Raw genomic sequence first — 18,711 nt, 5'->3', positions numbered from 1 at the left:
GCCTCCTCTTCCTCGCAGCGGAGTTGAGCTCGACAGCTGCGCGGGTGATACGCCAGCAACAGATGCCGTCCGCCAGGATTGGCATCCTTAGGCTACGCTGAGAGAAGGGCTGGGAGGGCGGGGACGCGAGGTGCGGAGAATCCCGGCTAAAAGGCAAGAGCCCCCGCCGCAGCCAGCTGCTCTGCGCGTCGCTGCTGCCAGCGCCCACCTTTCCCCAGCCATGCCAGGCCAGGCCACTGACGCGGGGAAGGTTTCCTTCTGCGATGCCAAGGAGGAAATCCGTGCTGAGCTCGAAGGCTTGGCGTACGGCGATCGCCAGGAGAGGCCTGGCGCGCGTGAGCAGCGGCTGAACATCGTCTGGAGGAACGTAGTCCTGATGAGCCTGCTTCACTTGGGTGCCATATACTCCTTGGTGCTCATCCCCAAAGCCATGCCGCTCACTCTGCTCTGGGGTAAGTGCCGCCGGCGCCTCCAACGCTCCAGGCTTAGTGGAGGGGCCCCACCTGGCGCGCGAGGTCGCTGCTCGGCCACAAGCGGTGCGAAGCTCCCTGGTTCTCCCCTCGCCTTCCCTACGCGCCCTGGCCCCCTAGGGATCTAGTTCTGCACCCTTTCGGACGGGCAGGTATTTCCGCCCGGGCATTTCCAACTTTTGCTTTCCCCCGCGGTTAGCCTGAAAAAGAGCGTTTGCTGGCCCCCTTATGGAGAGCCAGAGGGACCCAGCCCTGCTGTCCAAGGCGAGCTGAGAGAGTGGCTAGGTATAGGCTCAAGGAGCCAGGACAGTGGGTAGTAGTGTGGCTGTGCGGGTCCCAGGGTTCTGTCTGCAGTGTTTCAGCTTCTGGTCTCCTTGGCGGGTCACGGACCTCGGGGCTGAATTAATAAAAATAAAGATAAAGGAAGCCGGAAGAGACCTGGCACAAGATTGAGTCTTGGTTTTCAAGCATTAGATTGAAGAAAACAGTTCCTTTCCTGCCTCTTTAAGCCCCCTCTACCTCCCCGCTCCGTGATCTTGCAATGCCCACTTGCAGTTCTTCAGCCCCAGAAGTTTCTCTGTGAGCAAACGAGCCCATGGAGAGAGCGCTCTGCCCCAGCACCAACCTCTCCAGAGGCTTTCTCTACCTGGCCAGTGCAGATGTGTTCTGCACCTGTGAGTGCACCTGTGGCTTTCTGGCCATCTTCCTTTCTTACACCTCCTACCACAGGGAAGGAATCCCAGGAGCAGAGCACCACCTCTCCAGAGGTCCCAGGACCTCCGTGCCTGTGCTGCAGGATCTCAGTCGCTTAACCATCTAGCAGGCCTTCCTAGCCCCAAGACTGGTTTTGGCTTCTCTCATCAAAACTGCAGTAGCCAAGACAAAAGGCACAGTCATTGATACACTGGCCTGAGAATTGGAAGCGGTAATCCAAGAAGCCCTTTAGCTCTGGTTTCCCTGTAAAGAACTGGGACAGGAGAAGCACAACCTACTTTTATTTCCAGAGGGGCAGAGACAAGAAGACATTAAGAAGACCTCTTTCTTCAAAGCTGCTAATTCGGCATAGATCCAGTTGCAGATGCATATATAGAGAATAGGGCCACTGGGGTTCTAAGCCTTCCCTTGAAGCCCTGTAGTCCCTTATCTTGGAAGCAAACCCATCCAGAACTTGGTACCTGTTAAAGGGGGGTGTGGCTCAGAGAGTGAACACAATGTTGAGGGATGGTGAGAGGCAAGTGTCTTAGGGAATCCCTAAAGCCTTTAAAGTCCCCCCAGAGCTCTGGTAATCCAGCTTCCTCATTGTGCCTTCTCAATTCCTTGTGGTTTTCCCCATTGTTCTTCTTAAGTGGTTTAATTCTCTGTCTTCCTTTATCTGTAAGTGACAACATTGTAAGACATGCAGCCATTGCTTAATGGATACACTCCCACTGCTAACCAAAGCCTCTGCTGCCTGGAGGCTCCATCCAGGCCCTGGTTCCCTCAGCTTCCAGAAGTGGGGCTGGGCATTGAACTACAGAGCCTACCTGCCTCTGGGGGACTGGGCCTTACCTTTAATAGCTTCAATGTTTAGAACACGCTCAAGAAGTGAGCACTTAAAATATTATCTTACATGCCTAGAGCTCCATGGGACTCACAGGCTCCACTGCTTACAACCTCTGAACCCCAGGACCCGGGCATTCCTCCAGGAGCCACAAGGACCAGGCTCTCCTCCTTAGGTTTGCCAAGTTACCTCTGCCCTTTCCCAGACTGTTCTCAGTGGTGAAGACTGAATCTTTGTGCTGAAAGATCTTGACCAGCAGGCCCTCTGTTGGCCCCCAAACTCCTCTAACTGCCTCAGAGAAGGCAACACACTGCAGGTATCTAGTTTCCCTTTTGCGGGTGATGTTGCCAAACCCCATCCTGTACCTCTGCCACTCTCTATCAGCTTTGTTCTCTCTTTCTTCTTCTTTTCCTTACCTTCATTGCCTCTCAAAAAAAAAAAAAATGCAGTGTTGGATGTGGTAGTTTCAGTGCCCCAAATTGTGACTTAGAAACATTTCGAATGATGTGGGGGGGGGGCAGGAAAGAGGGACAATCATACAATCATATTGCAGCTAAGATCAGTTGTGATAATGTCTAGGCTCTCAGGCAAGCAGGAGGAGTAGGGGACTGTTGTGTCACAGCTATTTTCAGAAAAAATCCTAGTGTCTTGACCCACAAATCTACCCCCACTGAATGCCCTTTACCTACACCTCCCTCACTGGTTCTGTGTAGCATTAGGGCTGAATTTGTTTTTGTGGTACTGGAGATTGAACCCAGGGGCACTTAACCACTGAGCCATATCCCCAGTGCCCCCCTGCCTCTTTTGTATTTTATTTAGAGACAGGGCCTCACTAAGTTGCTGAGGCTGGCTTTGAACTCAGGATCCTCCTGCCTCAGCCTCCCAAGTGGCTGGGTTTACAGGTGTGTGCCACCATGCCTGGCCAAAGGCCGAGTTCTTGCCCCAGTGAGCTGCTCATCCTTTCAGAGACCTGAGTTGTCAAGGAAATAGGCTTGCTATCCTCCACCTCAAATGAGGTTGCCTAAAACAAGAGGCATACGTGCAGTGAGTGCCCCACTCAAGGGATATATTAGGTGTGCAGTGTGCGGGGAGTGATTTACATGGTGAAAAATGTCATCCGTGAAAGATCCATTAAGTACTTCCTTCCATCTCCTGCCCAGCCTAATCCTCACCCCCCAACCTCCTCAGGACCAGAGCAAGTAGTTTTTCCTTCGGATCCTCCCAGTTTCCTCAGTGGGCAGGCTGTCAGAACAGAATGCTCTTGGTTTTCACAGGTCCTCAGGGATGAGTTCATTAGTTTCAGGTACAGAAATCAAACTCCACTGGGAGGAAAAAGCTCCCCTGAAAGCTTGAGGTCACAAAAGTGCCAGCTTGGAGAATTCCTGGCCAAGGAGACAGTTAGACAATGCCCTGGATATTGAGCTGGAAGTGATGACCAGCAGTTTTGAGGTAAAAGTCCTGGGGCTGCTTCCCCATGGAACCTTTCCCTGATTGTCTCCAGGAATCTGACTGGTGACTCCTAGAAACATCAAGAACTTTTCTAGTTTCTCTCGAAATGTCATCAGAGCCCCCTAAATGTATCTCATGGTGAGATATGTCTTTCCCCTGAAGGTCAACTTCAGTTGCCAAGTAGTCATTTACCTTTCTCTTTTGAATGCATCAGCCATCCTCTTTCTATCCTCCCCTGGGGTACATGTGACTATTGTGAAGGCAGATGTGGGATTCTCTGGGCCCTTCTGTATCTAGACTGTCCTGAGTGGGCATCAGCCTATGGCAAGAGAGTTGAGAATTGGAGATTAAAGGTGGCATGGGGGAGGGGAGTCAGGAGAAGCTGGGTGGTCCAACATGCACGTTTTGAAAACTACCCAAAGATGAGCTGTCTTCTGTGAGGCATTGGGGTAACCTATATCCACGACTTAGAATAGATGTCTTTGTTAGTCCTGATGTGTTTGTTTCTTATGCTTCTTTTCCATGAAGGTCTTCAGGGTGTTGAAGAGCCCTGCAAATGCATGGCAGTGGACTTCTGTCTTGTCTCCCTGTGTTTTAGGGTGAGCAAGGCTCAACAGAGGGGTAGATCTGAATGGAAATCCCCTGCTGTTCTTGCATGGCCTTGGATAAATTAACATCTCTGAACCTTTTTCTCACCTGTAAATTGGGTGTATTAATGATACTTGCTCATGAAATTGTGAGAATTAAATTAGCTGATATATATAAATCACTTTGCACAGTTCCTAGTCCTTGGTTGGTATTAAGTAATTGTGAGCTGCTATTTTTATTATTGATCCTAATACTGGCTCTTTTTCTTTAATAGAAGAATAAAAGGCCTTTCTGCAGCCCAATAAATTGGCATAGAACTTGGCTTCATTGCGTCTCTTGTTTTGGCTTTGAAAATAAAGGCTCTTTCTCAAAATCCCCAAAGGAAAAAAATCCTTTCTGTACTTTCTCCTGAATGCCCTCCTCTTTCTTTCTGTCTACTTTCTTCCAAAAGATCACCATTTTGCAGCTAAGAATCTTTTTTTGTTCCTCTGACACCTCACCTGGTCTTTGACACTGTCATTGGGAATTCTGGAACATAGCCAGTAATGATTGCCGTAGAAACAGGGCCAAATTATTTTTCTGAATCTCAGTTTTGACTTTTTTTTTCCCTTTCTGTCTCCTTGAGCCATCATTAAAAAAAAAAAAAAGTCTGTTATACTGAAATAAAGTATTCAAAAACCCCAAACTAAAAAACCAAATGGCCCTTCCTTTTAAACCCTGTAATCCCGGCCCAGTGTTGTTGCAACTCCTGCATTTTTAATAAATGGGCACATCTAAGAACTTGCTCCGACTGGACTGGAGCAAAACCAGAGATAATAGAGTGCTTTTTGCTGGCTAAATGGTTCCAGCAAGTGTAAATATAGATTGAGGTTAACATTATTAACTCAGTTTTTTCCCAAAACCGGTCAAGGTCACTGCAGGCTTCGCTGTGATCATAAAATGAGAAATTGAGCTGCAGAGTGGAAACCAGGGCTGGGAATCTTGGCATTGCCAATTAGTTCCACTTCAGACTTGCCCTTTATAATTTGTGAGCTTTGGTTTCCTCGTCTGTAAAATGGGAACAGTAATACTAAACTGACAGGGGGCATATATTAAAGGGCTTTCCAGAGAGTAGACACTCTACTATTTATTATCCCCCAAGAGATGTGGGGAGGCTTGAGTACTCGTGATTCAAATGTGAGGCAGAACTTTTAATATTCGATATGACTCTGCTATAATGTTTTAGTTCTCAATCTAGTTTTGTGTCTTGCATAAGATTATAATGATCACTTAGAAAAAGCCACTGATAGATAATACAAAAGGGTGACAATAGCCATGGTAGTTTATTTATTTTTTAATTTCTTTCCCAGTGCTAGCGGTTGAACCCAGGGTCTCACCCATGCTAGGCAAGTGGTCTAACACCGAGCTACACCCCCAGCCTCCTTGATGGTTTTTTTTTTAAGGATTTACAAAAGCAAATGAGTTTGGGGGGCATTTTCCTTGAGCATTTATTTTGACATTCTGTCATCTCTGTCACACAGTCTACCTGTCCCTCTGTCCTATGTTTCATTAGAAGTGCCACCACCCTTGGGGTATAAAGAAGACTTTGGGGCTGGGTGTGTAGCTCAGAGGTGCAGTGCTTGCCTAGAATGGGCAAGGCCCTGGGTTCATTCCTGACACAGCAAAAAAAAAGAGTATGGGATCTGAAATAAAGGGTCTCCGCCCAATGTCCTGCCCATCACCCCAGTGTGGCCTTGAGCAAATTACTCATCCTCTCTTCTAAGTGTCTTCAGCTGTGCACTGGGGATTGTAACAGAACAAGCAGCGTTGGGCTGCAGCTGGAATGGAATGAAGCAGAGGCTTGGCCCTGAAGCCCGCACACAGCCAACATCAGCCCTCCCTGCTTCATTGGCTCACTCCCTTTGGGCTTCCCTCCTCTGGGCTTCTCTGTTCAGCTCTTCCTTTGCAGGCTGAGACTTGTTGGATCCAGACCCCTGGATGAAGCAAGCCCCCTGGTGGTCAGAAAGCCCAGGTCATGCTGAAAGCTGGTTTGCTTCAGGTTTTATTTCCCTTGGCAGTGGATTGGTGGCCTCCACAGGGCCAGTTGCCTCCCTTATAAGTATTGTTGTTTTTTCATTGTGTGTGTCAATGGCCATAAGAGAGAGTCTCGCAGTCTTACATGCTTAGCATGCGCAAGGCCCTAGATTCATGTATTCACATCCACTAATATTGCGTTCTCTCTCTCTCTCTCTCTCTCTCTCTCTCTCTCTCTCTCTCTCTCTCTCAGTACTGGGGATTGAACTCAGGCCTTTCATGTGCTAGGCAAGCTACCACTGAGCCACACCCCTAGCCCTTTTTTTATCTTTTCAGACAGGGTCTCACCAAGTTGCCCAGGCTGGCCTCGAATCCTTACGCTCTTGCCTCAGCCTCCTGAGCGTCTGGGATTACAGGTGTGCACACCTCTTCCTTTCTAATTGGGATGCTTTTAATTTCTTTTTCTCCCTTTTCTACTTTGGCTAGGACTGCTGCTAAGTTGCTGAGGCTGGCCTAAAACTTGCAGTTGTCCTGCCTCAGTCTTCTGGGTTGCTGGGGTTACAGGCATGAGCCACTGTGCCCAGCTTGTTTTTTCATTCTGGTGGTTGTTAAAAATGACCGATCATCAGAATCACTTGAGTAGGTTTTAAATTTTTCAGAAGCCTGAGCCTCTACCCATGCTACTGAATTGGAATCTCCCAGAGTGATATCCTGGCTTTAAAAAAAACAAACAAACAAAAAACAAACAAACAAAAAAACAACAAAAAAACTATTTTAATTATTTTGGTGTTTCTGATGCACAGCTGATAACCTTATTTAGTTTCCTTATTTAACACTATTTATTACCCCCATTCATTATTGCCATCCTGAGGCAGGTGAGCTGGAGAAATAGATGCACAGCTAATACCCACCAAGTCATATAGGTTGCACAGTCCAGAGCTGCACTAGAAGAGGTGGGAACTGAGGGGAGTCTGCAGGAAACTGGGGCTGGTTGACCAAGGGGCTTCTAAAAGTTACCCACGGAGGGGGGCTGTTCCAATTCCTACCTCACTTCCACCCTCAAACTGGCCTTAAAGCAGCTGGTTCTCACTAGCCTGCATTCTAGGGGTAAAGGGTCCTCTCTTCTACATCCTGCTCCCCATTTCTGTGGGTGTTAGGGATACTGCAGGCTCTGATGTTTACAAGGAATGGTTTGAGGGCTCTGGGTTCCCTCAGGCTGCAGGCTTCTTCTGGAGCGTCCTAGAGTTTTATAGCAAACACCCAGGAATCCCCCAGCTGAGCCACCTGAGCCTTAAGAGTCTTGCTACTCAAAGTGTGGTCGGTCCTTGGATCAGCAGCCCTCAGCATTACCTGGGAGCTTTCAGAAATAGCCAATCTCAGATTCTATCTCTGCCCTATTGAATCAATAGCTGCATTTTAACAATATCTCCACGGCTCATCTACATGCTATGGTTAGATAAGCACCCTGTGACCACAAGCTGGCAATTTAGAGAAGCTAAACTTGAGTGGGATTTTGCAATTTTCCTTTTAATGGTCTCTTTTCCTTTGCTTCCCCTCCTACACTTTTGACTCCTTGTAGCTTATTTTAGAACATGTCGGGATCCTGCTTCTCTTAACCAACAAAAGGCCGTTGCTAGTCTTTCAACCACTGGCGGCAGCAGCAATGTTTAATTCATGGGCTAGAAAATTAATTTTATTTTCATGAATAGATACAGGGGAAAATAACAAGGAGACCCTGTGCATGGCCTTTGGGACTTTAGCATGTCTATTTAACAATTGAACTGGTAACAGGGGCCTGGGGGTTGGGCTGCCTTCCACAAAAATTGAGAAGCAGATTTTATCAGCTGGGATAAAATTTGGCTCTTGGCTGCAGGTATCACAAAATGCAGCTTCAGTGGCTTAGATGATAACGAAGATTTCTCATTTCAAAAAGTGAGAAATTCTGAGGCAGGACACTAATGGGAGGACCTCTGCTGGAGGGAAGAGGCAGGCATGGCTGCTGGTACAGGCTGCATCTCTTCTTCCTTCCTTTCTCCTCGTGGTGCACTTCCTGTGTCTGGAGAGGCTTCAGTTTCTATGTCTTACATTTCAATGTGCTCTGCCCTCTGCTCCTGACCCCTTATGCTTGTCTGGGGTCTTGTGGTCATCCTGGTGAGTCATAAATGTCTGCTTTCCCCTGAGGCTCCAAGCTCCCCCAGGGCTGCTCTGCTCCAACCTGACACAGAGCTTCTGCTGTGATGATACCCAACATGTGCAGTGCAGGGTGGAGAGATCAAGGGATGAATGAATGAGTCTAAGTCACTGCACGCTTTTTCAAAGGGAATTTGCATTTGGTCCCTTACCTTTAACAGTGTTCCCCAGCCCTGTAGGAGAACTGTGTGGTTTGGGGAGAAGGGCTGGGGAAAGAGAGACCTTTTCCTCAGGGCCCTGGAGATCTGCATGCTCCTCTGCACCTGTGCACCCTGTGAGTAGCCCTGATCTCAGGAGAAGCTTGCAGAGCTCTCTACTGCTCCTCAGGGCTTTGATGAGGGGTGACAGGTTGGGTGGAGGGAGTGTTGAAGGTGGGGAATGTGACTCTGGGCACAGAGCATTCTTAACCACTTTTGGAGTAGGGTTCCTGGCTTAATTTAACTGAATTAAAAAGATAGAAAGCCAGTGACTTAGAATGTCCTTAACCTTGGAGACACAATTTCCCTGGAATGCTGATTTTCATGATTGGTCATTTTCCTCATCTTTCATGGGATGCAGAACCTCACTGATGAAGTCACAGCCGGATTTCTGTTCTCTTATCCCAGATTTTACTTAAGGGCAGTTAAAAGTCCATTGTCTCCTCACTGAACCCCACCCAGCAGGTACTTTTTATTTGCACAAACAATCTAAGAACAAAGTGTATTACCAAGAGGGAAGGTGCTAATTGTGTGATGAGGAAAACAGAACAATAGCTTTTAGATAGAGTACCGGAAACAGTTTTTGAAAGTGCACATTCAGGAAGATGTACAGAGCAGAACTGTATTGTAGTCATGTAAAACCTTTGAGTCAGATACGCATGTAAATTGCCTACTTAAGGTAAGTGCTTAATGGATGTTGCTCTAGGAGGTGGTTGGGTCTCCTAGGGTGGAAGATTCCTAATAGTGCCTCTGAAATGGGAGAAGAAATATCAAATATCAATGAACTTGGAAATGAAATGAGATAAGAATAGAGATTTAAAAGTCAGGTTTAAATGCATTTTCTTCTTCTATCACTGGCTAGCATATGGATATCATCATCTACTTGCTATTGGGGCTGTGCTGGTTTTAGCTTGGTTCTCTGAAGGGAGGATGGCTTATGAACACAATCTGGGAGCTAAATGGGCCAGGCCATCTCTAATAGCATCCTCCTCATCAAAAGCATTTATCAAGCAAGCAATTAATTACTTAGGGCCCTGGGCCAGACATTGAGTGAGAAAACAAAGACTCAGGTCTCTACTCTTCTATCTTTTGTAACTCAAAGGAGCAACTATTGTTCTCTGGGCTGGGGTAGAAAATGGAAAATACTCTTATCCTTTCAAAGTTCCATGCATCAAATTAGAAATGAATTTCTGAAACTTAAGTGTTTCATGGAGTAGTTCACCAGTTCACTCCTCTCCCAAGTATGTTCATAAGAAGATTTTGAGATAGTTTCAATGAAACTTGACTCTGTTCTCAGTCTGCGACTCACTTGAAGTGTTCCCAAAGCATTTGTGGGCCCATGAGTCACGATAAGCAAGCGGAGATACTTATTAGCAAGTGTGAATAAGGCCCACACATATCTTGGGCTCTGCAGAACTTGAAAAGTGGGTGAGCCAGTAACATTTTTGAGCTCTATTCACATTACTTCAGGGTCTTTCCTACAAAAGAAGGAAAAAGTAATTTTTTTTCTTCCCTTCATAGTTCTTAATTGGGACAGAGCCCTGCACCAAAAGACCAATTAAAAACAATGATGAACAGAAGTTTATTGGCCTATATACTTCATATGTATACATGGGAGACACACAGGGAATGAGTAGGTCTCAAAGAGGTGGCTTTGAATTCCACCTATAGAGCATCTTCAGCACAGAAGGGTACATTTAAAAAAATTTTTAAAAAATATTTTTTAGTTGTCAATAAACCTTTATTTAATTTACTTATACGTGGTGCTGAGAATCAAACCCAGGGCCTCACAAGTCTTTAGAATTTTATTGGTTCAAAATGGATACAAAGTACTGTTTTTATAGAACATCCATGAGACTTTTTAATTTGTAGCTGAAGTTTATATCAAATATCTAGAGCTTGATGATCTTTCTAAAGTTAGCCCAGAAGGGTACATTTTTAGAGAAGCAACAAAGTACATTTCTAGAGAAGAAAGAATCTGACTGTAGAAAGGCAAATAGATAAAGGCTAGTTAGTAGGCCTCCTGAAGTTGGCTTTGTGGGTCTCCAGGCTGACAGGGGCCTAATTTTGGTCAACCGTTGTCTTTCCTGGTAGAAGGTAGGGGAAGGACACTAGCCCTTATAAATGTATGTCCTGCTTTTAGGAAAATAAGGGAATGGTAGAGAGGTGGGTTTCTTTTTGTCATTCATTTTTTGTTTGTTTGTTTGTTGTTAATATATCTGTTTCTGTTCAATTTCCTTCAGTTCAAAAATATGCCAGAGTAGGCATAGAATGATGTCCTAGAATTCCATCTGGAGCTCTGGGGCAAGTTAAGTCACACCATCTGGGTATAAGGTAGATACGAACTAGCTTGGCAGTGCTCCTAGGAGAGCTGGAATAAGCAGTTATTAAATCTCATATTCCCTTGGGCACAGAGCTTGTATTCAATCAGCATGCACCACTGTGGTTCTACTAGTGATTAAAATATTGAAATAACCAGTTGCTTCTGCCTTTTCTGCTATGCATGGAATCCCTAGCAATCCTGAAGCTAAAAGCTCAATGCCTGGCTCAGCTGCAGGGCTTAACTCTACATCTGTTTTGATTGGTTGGTGCCTTGTGGGTTGTCAAATATTTTTACTATCACCTCTGCATATTCGTTCTCTTGTTGTATAATCTGTGTAATCTTTAGCTTCAATCCCATTCACAGTTCTATTTAAATATGAGAATTTAAAAGAAAATTAGTATATTCCAGTCTAAGTTGATATCCCCATACTGTGTGAGGAAAGGTATTAGAGCCCAATCACAATCTAAGGTTTAGCAGGGCATAGTGACATACACCTGTGATCCCAGCAATTGGGAGGCTGAGACAGGAGAATTTCAGGTTCAAGGCCAGCCTCAGCAACTTAGTGAGGCTGTAAGCCACCTAGTGAGACCCTGTCTTAAAATAAAAAATTAAAAGGGCTGTGGATGTGGCTCAGTGTTTAAAACCCCTGGATTCAATCCTCAAAAAAAAAAAAAAATTCTATGGTTTTAGGTGACTCACTTGTCCTAGAAGAAACTCCTTTTGTGTTAGAAGCAATGTGTGTCTAAAAGGTGATTGTAATTTTCATTTATAATTGCCTTTGCATAAGATTTTCCCATCTGAGAGAATTGATATTACTTTTATCATCAGAAAAAATAACATTGTAAAAATAAAATTATAAAGTTACTTCCTTGTGGTGTTGGGAGGTAAGGGGACAGATGAGGAAAGTGCCACAAGTCAGGAGGTGCTCCTAACTCACAATTAATTTTCCCATAAAGGTAAATGGTGTCTAGGCCCATCAGCTAGCCCAGGGCCAGTGTCACTCAAACTATACCTGAGGCTTGGTACAGGTAATTTTTTTTAATTAAAGGAAGTTTCAAGCATATACAAAAAAGAATAGTCTATTACCCACCCCCGATCCTTGCTTACCTTGGGATTTTTTTTTCTTTGCAATTTTTTACCTTGATATACAATTTTAGACTCATAAAAATGGTACTGTCAAGGTGAGACTGCAATAAATCACTGTCGATGTTTTTTTATACATACATTTTTAAAAACATTTATTTATTTTTTTTAGGTGTAGACGGCCACAACACAATGCCTTTATTTTTATGTGGTGCTGAGGATTGAACCTGGGTCCTGCCCATGCTAGGCAAGCACTCTACTGCTGAGCCACAATCCCAGCCTCCTGGAATCGATCTTTTTTTTTTTTTTTTTTTTTTTTTTTTTTTTTTTTTTTAAAGAGAGAGGAGAGAGAGAGAGAGAGAGAGAGATTTTTTTTTTAAATATTTATTTCTTTTTAGTTATTGGCGGACACAACATCTTTGTTTGTATGTGGTGCTGAGGATCGAACCCAGGCCGCAGGCATGCCAGGCGAGCGCACTACCGCTTGAGCCACATCCCCAGCCCCCTGAATCGATCTTAAAGCAGGAGACAGAAACTTTATTCACCAGCTGGTGGACCGGATCTACTAGCTGGCAGGCTGAGGGGTAGGCTGCAAGTCTATACCCTTCGGTCCCCTCCCAGGGTTTGAGTACACCTTTTATAGTCCAAAACCGTATTGAAGCATAAGTGGCTGTTGCTATGATTCAAAACCATAAACAACATCATGAGATCTAAAATCATAAGCAGAAAAGAGAGTGGGCCAAAATGTCCCTAGTTGTGTACAAGTTAAAGAATGGTTACTAACATCTAGACAATCAATTTCTGACAAGGTACCTTGTCCAAGAAAAATGGGAACCAAATACAGAACACTTTTACATTGTATAAGAATTGCCATTTTGTGTTGCCAAACATACTATGCTAAGCAATTGTTAATGGGTGCGGAGGTGGGGCTTTGCCTGGGAGAAGCATTTCTTACATGACGTGGAATCTCAGAGCAAAATGGAATCTGTTTGGTCATTGCCCAGATAGCCTGGCCCATAACAGTACAAGAAACTCTCAGCCCAGTCTCACCGTTTACAGCTTGCTTCATTTGCTTTATCAGTTTTTTTCTCTATGTATGTACATATGTGTACATATATTGTTTTTTTCCTGAACTATTAGAGAACGAGTTGGAAGCACTGTCCCCTTTTATTTCTAAATATCTCAATGTGTATTTCCTAAGAACAAGAGCATAAGCACAGTACAGTTACCCAAATTAGGAACTATAACCTTGATATTTCCTAAGCTTCAGTGATTACTCAAATGTCATCGAGTGTCCTAGTAATGTCCTTTAGTAGCTCTTTTTTCCCCTCTCAGATTAGGTTGAAGTAAATTCTAGAAACTGCTTCCATAAATACCTAAGTGTTGATGGAGGGGATTCTGGCTACATGATCTATATGGAAAACCTGGGAGCAGCCTTTCTCTTACTAACTGCCCACAGTCCCTGAAGAAAAGAGCTTTGAGAAACTGTATCTAAAAGTGTTGAGGCATAGAAACCCAGGAGCAGGGATCAGCTGTCGGTCAGTTTGCCTCAGCGAGGTCTGCTGTCTGCACTGGAGTCGTTTAAATGAGCTGTTTCTTGAGCATGCAGATTCAGGACTCCACCCAGACCTCCAGAACCTGACTTTCTGAAGCCAGATACAGGAATCTGCATTTTAACAAACTGCAGGTGGTTCTTCTACCCAGAGTGTTAGTGACACTCCACCCCAGGGGCTGGTAGCTTAGGAGGAATGTGTCTTCCTGTACAATCCCAAATTCAGGATGGTTCTGTGACTGTTAGTTCACCTGAAATGCCAGGGAAATGTCGCTGGGATTACAGGCATATGGCACCCTGCCTGGTTCCTAGACTCCCTGTCTAGGAAGGCTTCACAACATTAGGAGGAGAGCAGGCACTTTTTCAGCTCGGCCCCCTTCTTGGTAAGCTGGAAACACAGTGTAGCTCTGCTTGTGATACACTGTCTCTTTCAGTGGCATCTTGGATCCAGGTTCTTCTGCCAACTGATACAAGGGCACCCTTTGTCACTTTTCTGACCCACTGACAAATGAAAATGGTCAGGAAGACCCCAGGAATGGGCCTGAAAGGGCAGTAGATGTTCACTACAACCAAGGGGTGGAGGGAGAGGTTAGTCCTAACCTGCATCCTGTAAACGGTGGCCACAGGACATAGGTGGTTTTTCTGGCCTGCAGGCTGGCAAAGAGCAGTGACCACCCCCACCCAGGGCAGAACCTGACTTCAGCCTATTTTGTGCTGCAACAAGAGAAGCACTTACATGGGTAAATTATAATTAGCCCAGATGTGTTGGCTTACTGTTCTGGAGACTGGGAAGTGCAAGGTCAAGGGATCAGCATGCAAGAGCCTTCTTGTTCTTTCATCACATAGCAGTTGGTGGAGGAACTCACCCTTTTTTAAGGAACCCATTAATCTACTTTTGAAGGAGGTGCCCACCACCCAAATGCCTCCCTTTAGGCCCCGCCTCCTAACATCATGACTGGGGCTCAAGTTTCCAACATATGAACTTTGGGGACACAGTCAAATTGCAGCATCACTTCTTCTGCTGTAGAATTTCTCCTTCCCTAATCTGGGAAGAAGATGTGCCTCCCAGTGCTTTTTTCCATTTAGCATGAGAGGTTCTCAGGCCATTGCTAGAGCTTTTTGAGATCTTGAGGCTCATTTAGCCTTCCTCAGAGGAGTGCTTCCAGGTTGCTCTCACTCAGCTGTGTGAAGGCAAGGCAAAGAGTGGGCAGAGAGCCTTCCAAACAGCCAGGCCCTGCTTCTTCCACTGGAATCTTCACGGGGAAGGAGCAAATCAAAGTGCTAAAAGCAAAGCAGCCCCTTGACCCTGTGTCACACTGCCCCTGGCCGAAAGAGCAGCAGGCCTCTGGGAGGCAGAGGGCCAGCTGGGCTCTGGGTAGCCAGGTGTGTCTTCAGTCTCCAGGCTGGAGGGAGAGATTTTAGACTCAGATAAATCTTTGCTGAATAGCTAAAGTGCTAATTAATCCCCCAAGTAACTCCAAGGCCAGGGCCATTTCTAGTAGATATTAATTGGGTTTATGAAAAAGATAAAGTATTTTAAGATGCAAAAGAGGTTCTCTAAACACTGTTGTGATGACACTGAGTATGCATATTGGTGTTCTTGTCTGTGCTCAGTTCAGGAGCCCTGAGGGAGCCCTTTTGGAATATGCTTTTCTGCACCTGCTTGGAGACAGTAAGGCTAAGAGATTTAGATATCTCATTAAATTCCATTTCCTACACTTTTGTGAACATGGGCCTATTCTGGGCCAGGTGCTGAAAATATACAGGGTATTGTTCTGACCCATAAGAAGACCTCCATCACCCTCAGCTGGTGGGGAGGGACAACTGTTCCACCCCACAGCTAGTTGACTGAACAAGTCTGGGAGGGACAACTGTTCCACCCCACAGTCCAGTAAGACAGATGGACCAACTGACCAACCAACCAACCAACTAACAGGTCTGCCATGGGGCCTGTTGGTTGACCACTGCTCTAGAAGGAGAGATGGATCTAGGCCAATTATCTGTTGCATCAGGACAGAAGTAGGCAGGGGTGGCCAGAGAAGGAGTATGGCCGAGGTTACCTCTGGAGGGAGCAGGGTGGACGTACATTAGGCAGAACCATTGTGAGAAAGGCATTTCTAGCAGATGTAACAGCACATTCTGGGCATAGGATGTGGAATGTGCAGGGGAATTTTTGGCTAAAAATGTCATAGTATTTAGGTGCTTACTATGCACCAGGCATCGTACTTAGTGCTTTTCACTCAACAATAGCTCTGTGAAGTAGTCACAGGGCCACAGCGTCTTAATTATGGTATGAACAGCAGCAATACTTGGAAAACAGTTATTTCATAACTGATTTTTTGTGAAAACTTGACTAAGTGAATTTATTTGGTGGCAAAATCTGACATAAATTGTTATCCTATTTAGAATTTTCCTGTGAATGTGTTTGATGGCAGACTCACGTGGACCTGACTGTGGAGTGCATGCACAGTATTACCTTTCTAAAACTGGGAGAGTTCTAAACTTTGAAGCACATTTGAGTCAAGATTTTGGATAAGGGATTATGGACATTTGTTCACATTTTGCACTAGAGGAAACAGAGTGGCAGTTAGTGTTCAGTTGCCAAAGTCACTGAACTGATATGGGAAATCTGATTCCTGAGCCCTGCCAGACACCAGTAGGTAACATTGCCTGAAGACTCTGACTTTCTACCAAGGAGCAATCGGGGAACTAGGTATGTGAGCAACCTCTGAGTGACAGTGGGTTGGGATAGCATTGGCCATTCATGCCTGGTGGCGGAGCTCTGATGAAGTTCCCATCGTCACCCTCTAGGTGAAAGTAACAAGGATATGAGTGTCAATCTCTCCCCTTGGCCCATGAAGAGAGGCAGGCTTGGCCACCCCCGCTCTGGGGGAACTCAGGTATTATTTACCAAGGCATCATGATATCGTGCCTCTCTGCCTATAGGATCTGTTGTTACCTTGACAAAAAGCTAGCCCCCTGGCTGAGTCATTTCTCAAAGCTCCTTTTCATGATTCTTCATTGTCTTCATGTCTTATTCTCATTACAGAGACCAGTGGGAAAGAACATGCACTTACAAAATAATTCTGGAGTGTTATAGGTTGGAAACAGGACCAGCCTTATGTGGCCCAGGGCATAAAGTAAGTAGCTAGTAGGAAATGACTTTTTTGTTTGTTTGTTTTTTGTACCAGGGATAGAATCAGGGGCACTTAACTGAGCCACATCTCCAGTCCTTTTTCATATTTTATTTATTTATTTATACCAGGGATTGAATTCAAGGGCACTTAACCTCTAAGCCACATCTCAGCCCTTTTTATTTTTTTTATTTTGAGACAGGGTCTCACTAGATTGCTTATAGCTTCACTAAGTTGCTGAGAGGCTGGCTTTGATCCTCCTGCCTCAGCCTCCAGAGCCTCTGGGATTACAGGTGAGCACCATGACACCCAGCTGGAAATGACTTTAAGAACAGGCTTTACAAAGCCTTTTACTTACCCTCAGCTGTCCCAGCATTTGGAGCAGGGTTCTGGGCCAGGTTTCTGCTCCAGGCCTTTATTTTTTATGAGCCTCCTACAACAGAGTCTGAGGTTTTATACCTGTAATTCGTTTTCTTCCATCAGATTCTGAGTGGAGCCTGTGACTTTAAAAAGATTAAGTAGGTGCTGCTGGTCTGGAGGAAGCCAGGAACTCCTGAAAGAATAAATAGGGAGTAACTATCCATTTATGTGTACTGTCCATTATTCCTTGGAAATCTACAGTCAATATAATCACTTGCATGGCTCAGTTTTTTCCTCCTCCTCCTCCTTCTTTTTTTTCTTTTTTTTGCTGGGGATTGTGCCCAAGACCTCGCTCATGCTAAGCATGCATTTAATTGGCAGGGTAATTAAGTCTTGGTAGGATGAAGGGGGTGACATGGGAGGTAACGGGCTCAGTAGATCTTATCGGGTAAGTTCCTATGCACCCTTTACCCAAGTAAAGGATCCCCTTGGATGATGGGACAAAAAAAGGACAAGGATGAAAAAAGAAGCTGCTCTTTTCTTCTCACAATTGTGCCATGGTTCCACCAGGGTGAGGGGAGCAGTGCAGACACCCCAAGTGCCTCCTTCCCACCTCTGCTCAGCTACTTTTCTATTTATCGCCATAACAAACCATCCTGAAGTAAAATGCCTTATAGCAAAACAGATTTATTATCTTCGAGATCTACAGATTAGATGGCGGACACAGGTCTCACTGTGCTAAATCAAGGTGTCTCCCTCCATTCCTTTTGGGAAGCCCTATTTCCTTGGCATTTTCAGCTTGCAGAGGCTGCCTGCTGCCCTTGACTGTGGCCCTTCCCGCATCTTCAAAAACCAGTGATGGCAGGTCAAATCCTTCTTGTGGGACATCATGCCACCTCCCCTTCGGCTTCCCTTCCGGTTCTAAGGACCCTTGTGATTCCATTGAGCCCACCTAGATGGTAGAGGATTCTTCCCCAGATTAAGGTCAGCTAATGAGCAAGCTTAATCCAGTCCACAACCTTAATTCCCTTTTTTACCCTGAAATGTAACATATTTTGATACCAAAGACCAGGATGGGACCTCTTTGGGAGGCCATCACTCTGCCTACCACTCCCAGACTCCAAAGAAAGCTAACCTTCATTACTCCCTCTAGTTATTATAAGTACTACTTGGATAGAAATGCTCAGTTATATGTAATTTTTTTTTTAAAGAGAACTTGTCTTTGTTGTGGGGACATCAAGGAATCATCAAAGTCACAAAATCTCAGACCTCCTCCTCCCCTTCCTGGGAGATGGTCTGGTTAGCTTACAGCCTGGGGCCTGCTGACCAGGAATAGCCCCCCAAGCATGCAGCCCTCCTAGGGACCTTCCAAAAGACATCTGATGATGTCAGTGTTTGAGCAATCCATTTGGGTCAGGTCCCTGGGGTGAACTATGGCTGGAGACGGTGTAGGTTCTGGAAGCTGTCAGATGAGCATTTTGCTTAGGATGGGGGTGGGGAGAAATCTTGGCCTGTCCTGAATGCAGAATTCCATCTTCCTTTCACACATCTTTACGACTGTGTGTACAGTGTGTGAGCAGGGAATGAGAGGACAGGCCAGAAAAAGAGGCCATCTAACAGTGGCAGTAGCAACAAGAAAGAGGTGCAGATGTTTGCAGAAAGTGCAGAGGGGAAAGAGTTCCATGTCATTGGACTTGGGGGTCTCCTGGAGATGACAGCAAGACCTTGGGTTTAGGGTCCGAGGAAGAATAATGGTATCCTCTCAAGCTTTCAAAGATTCGAAGGGCAGGGGTTGGGGCTTCCTTTTGTGGG

At 45.4% G+C, this 18,711-nt stretch overlaps 1 protein-coding gene across 1 annotated transcript in view; it reads left to right on the top strand.

Moving 5' to 3' along the window:
• The window catches only part of Scd5 (stearoyl-CoA desaturase 5), a 138,970-nt gene continuing 120,259 nt past the window's right edge, over positions 1-18,711 (top strand). The window contains exon 1 of the mRNA XM_005339321.5: positions 1-452. Coding sequence (XP_005339378.1) covers positions 221-452 — 232 coding nt within the window. The 5' untranslated portion in view covers positions 1-220. The remainder of the gene's footprint in view (positions 453-18,711) is intronic.

The sequence above is a fragment of the Ictidomys tridecemlineatus genome, chromosome 9 (assembly GCF_052094955.1).
Source record: "Ictidomys tridecemlineatus isolate mIctTri1 chromosome 9, mIctTri1.hap1, whole genome shotgun sequence".
Taxonomy (NCBI): Eukaryota; Metazoa; Chordata; class Mammalia; order Rodentia; family Sciuridae; genus Ictidomys; species Ictidomys tridecemlineatus.
The sequence above is the reverse complement of the archived record's forward strand: the minus strand, read 5'-3'. Positions and strand labels throughout refer to the sequence as shown.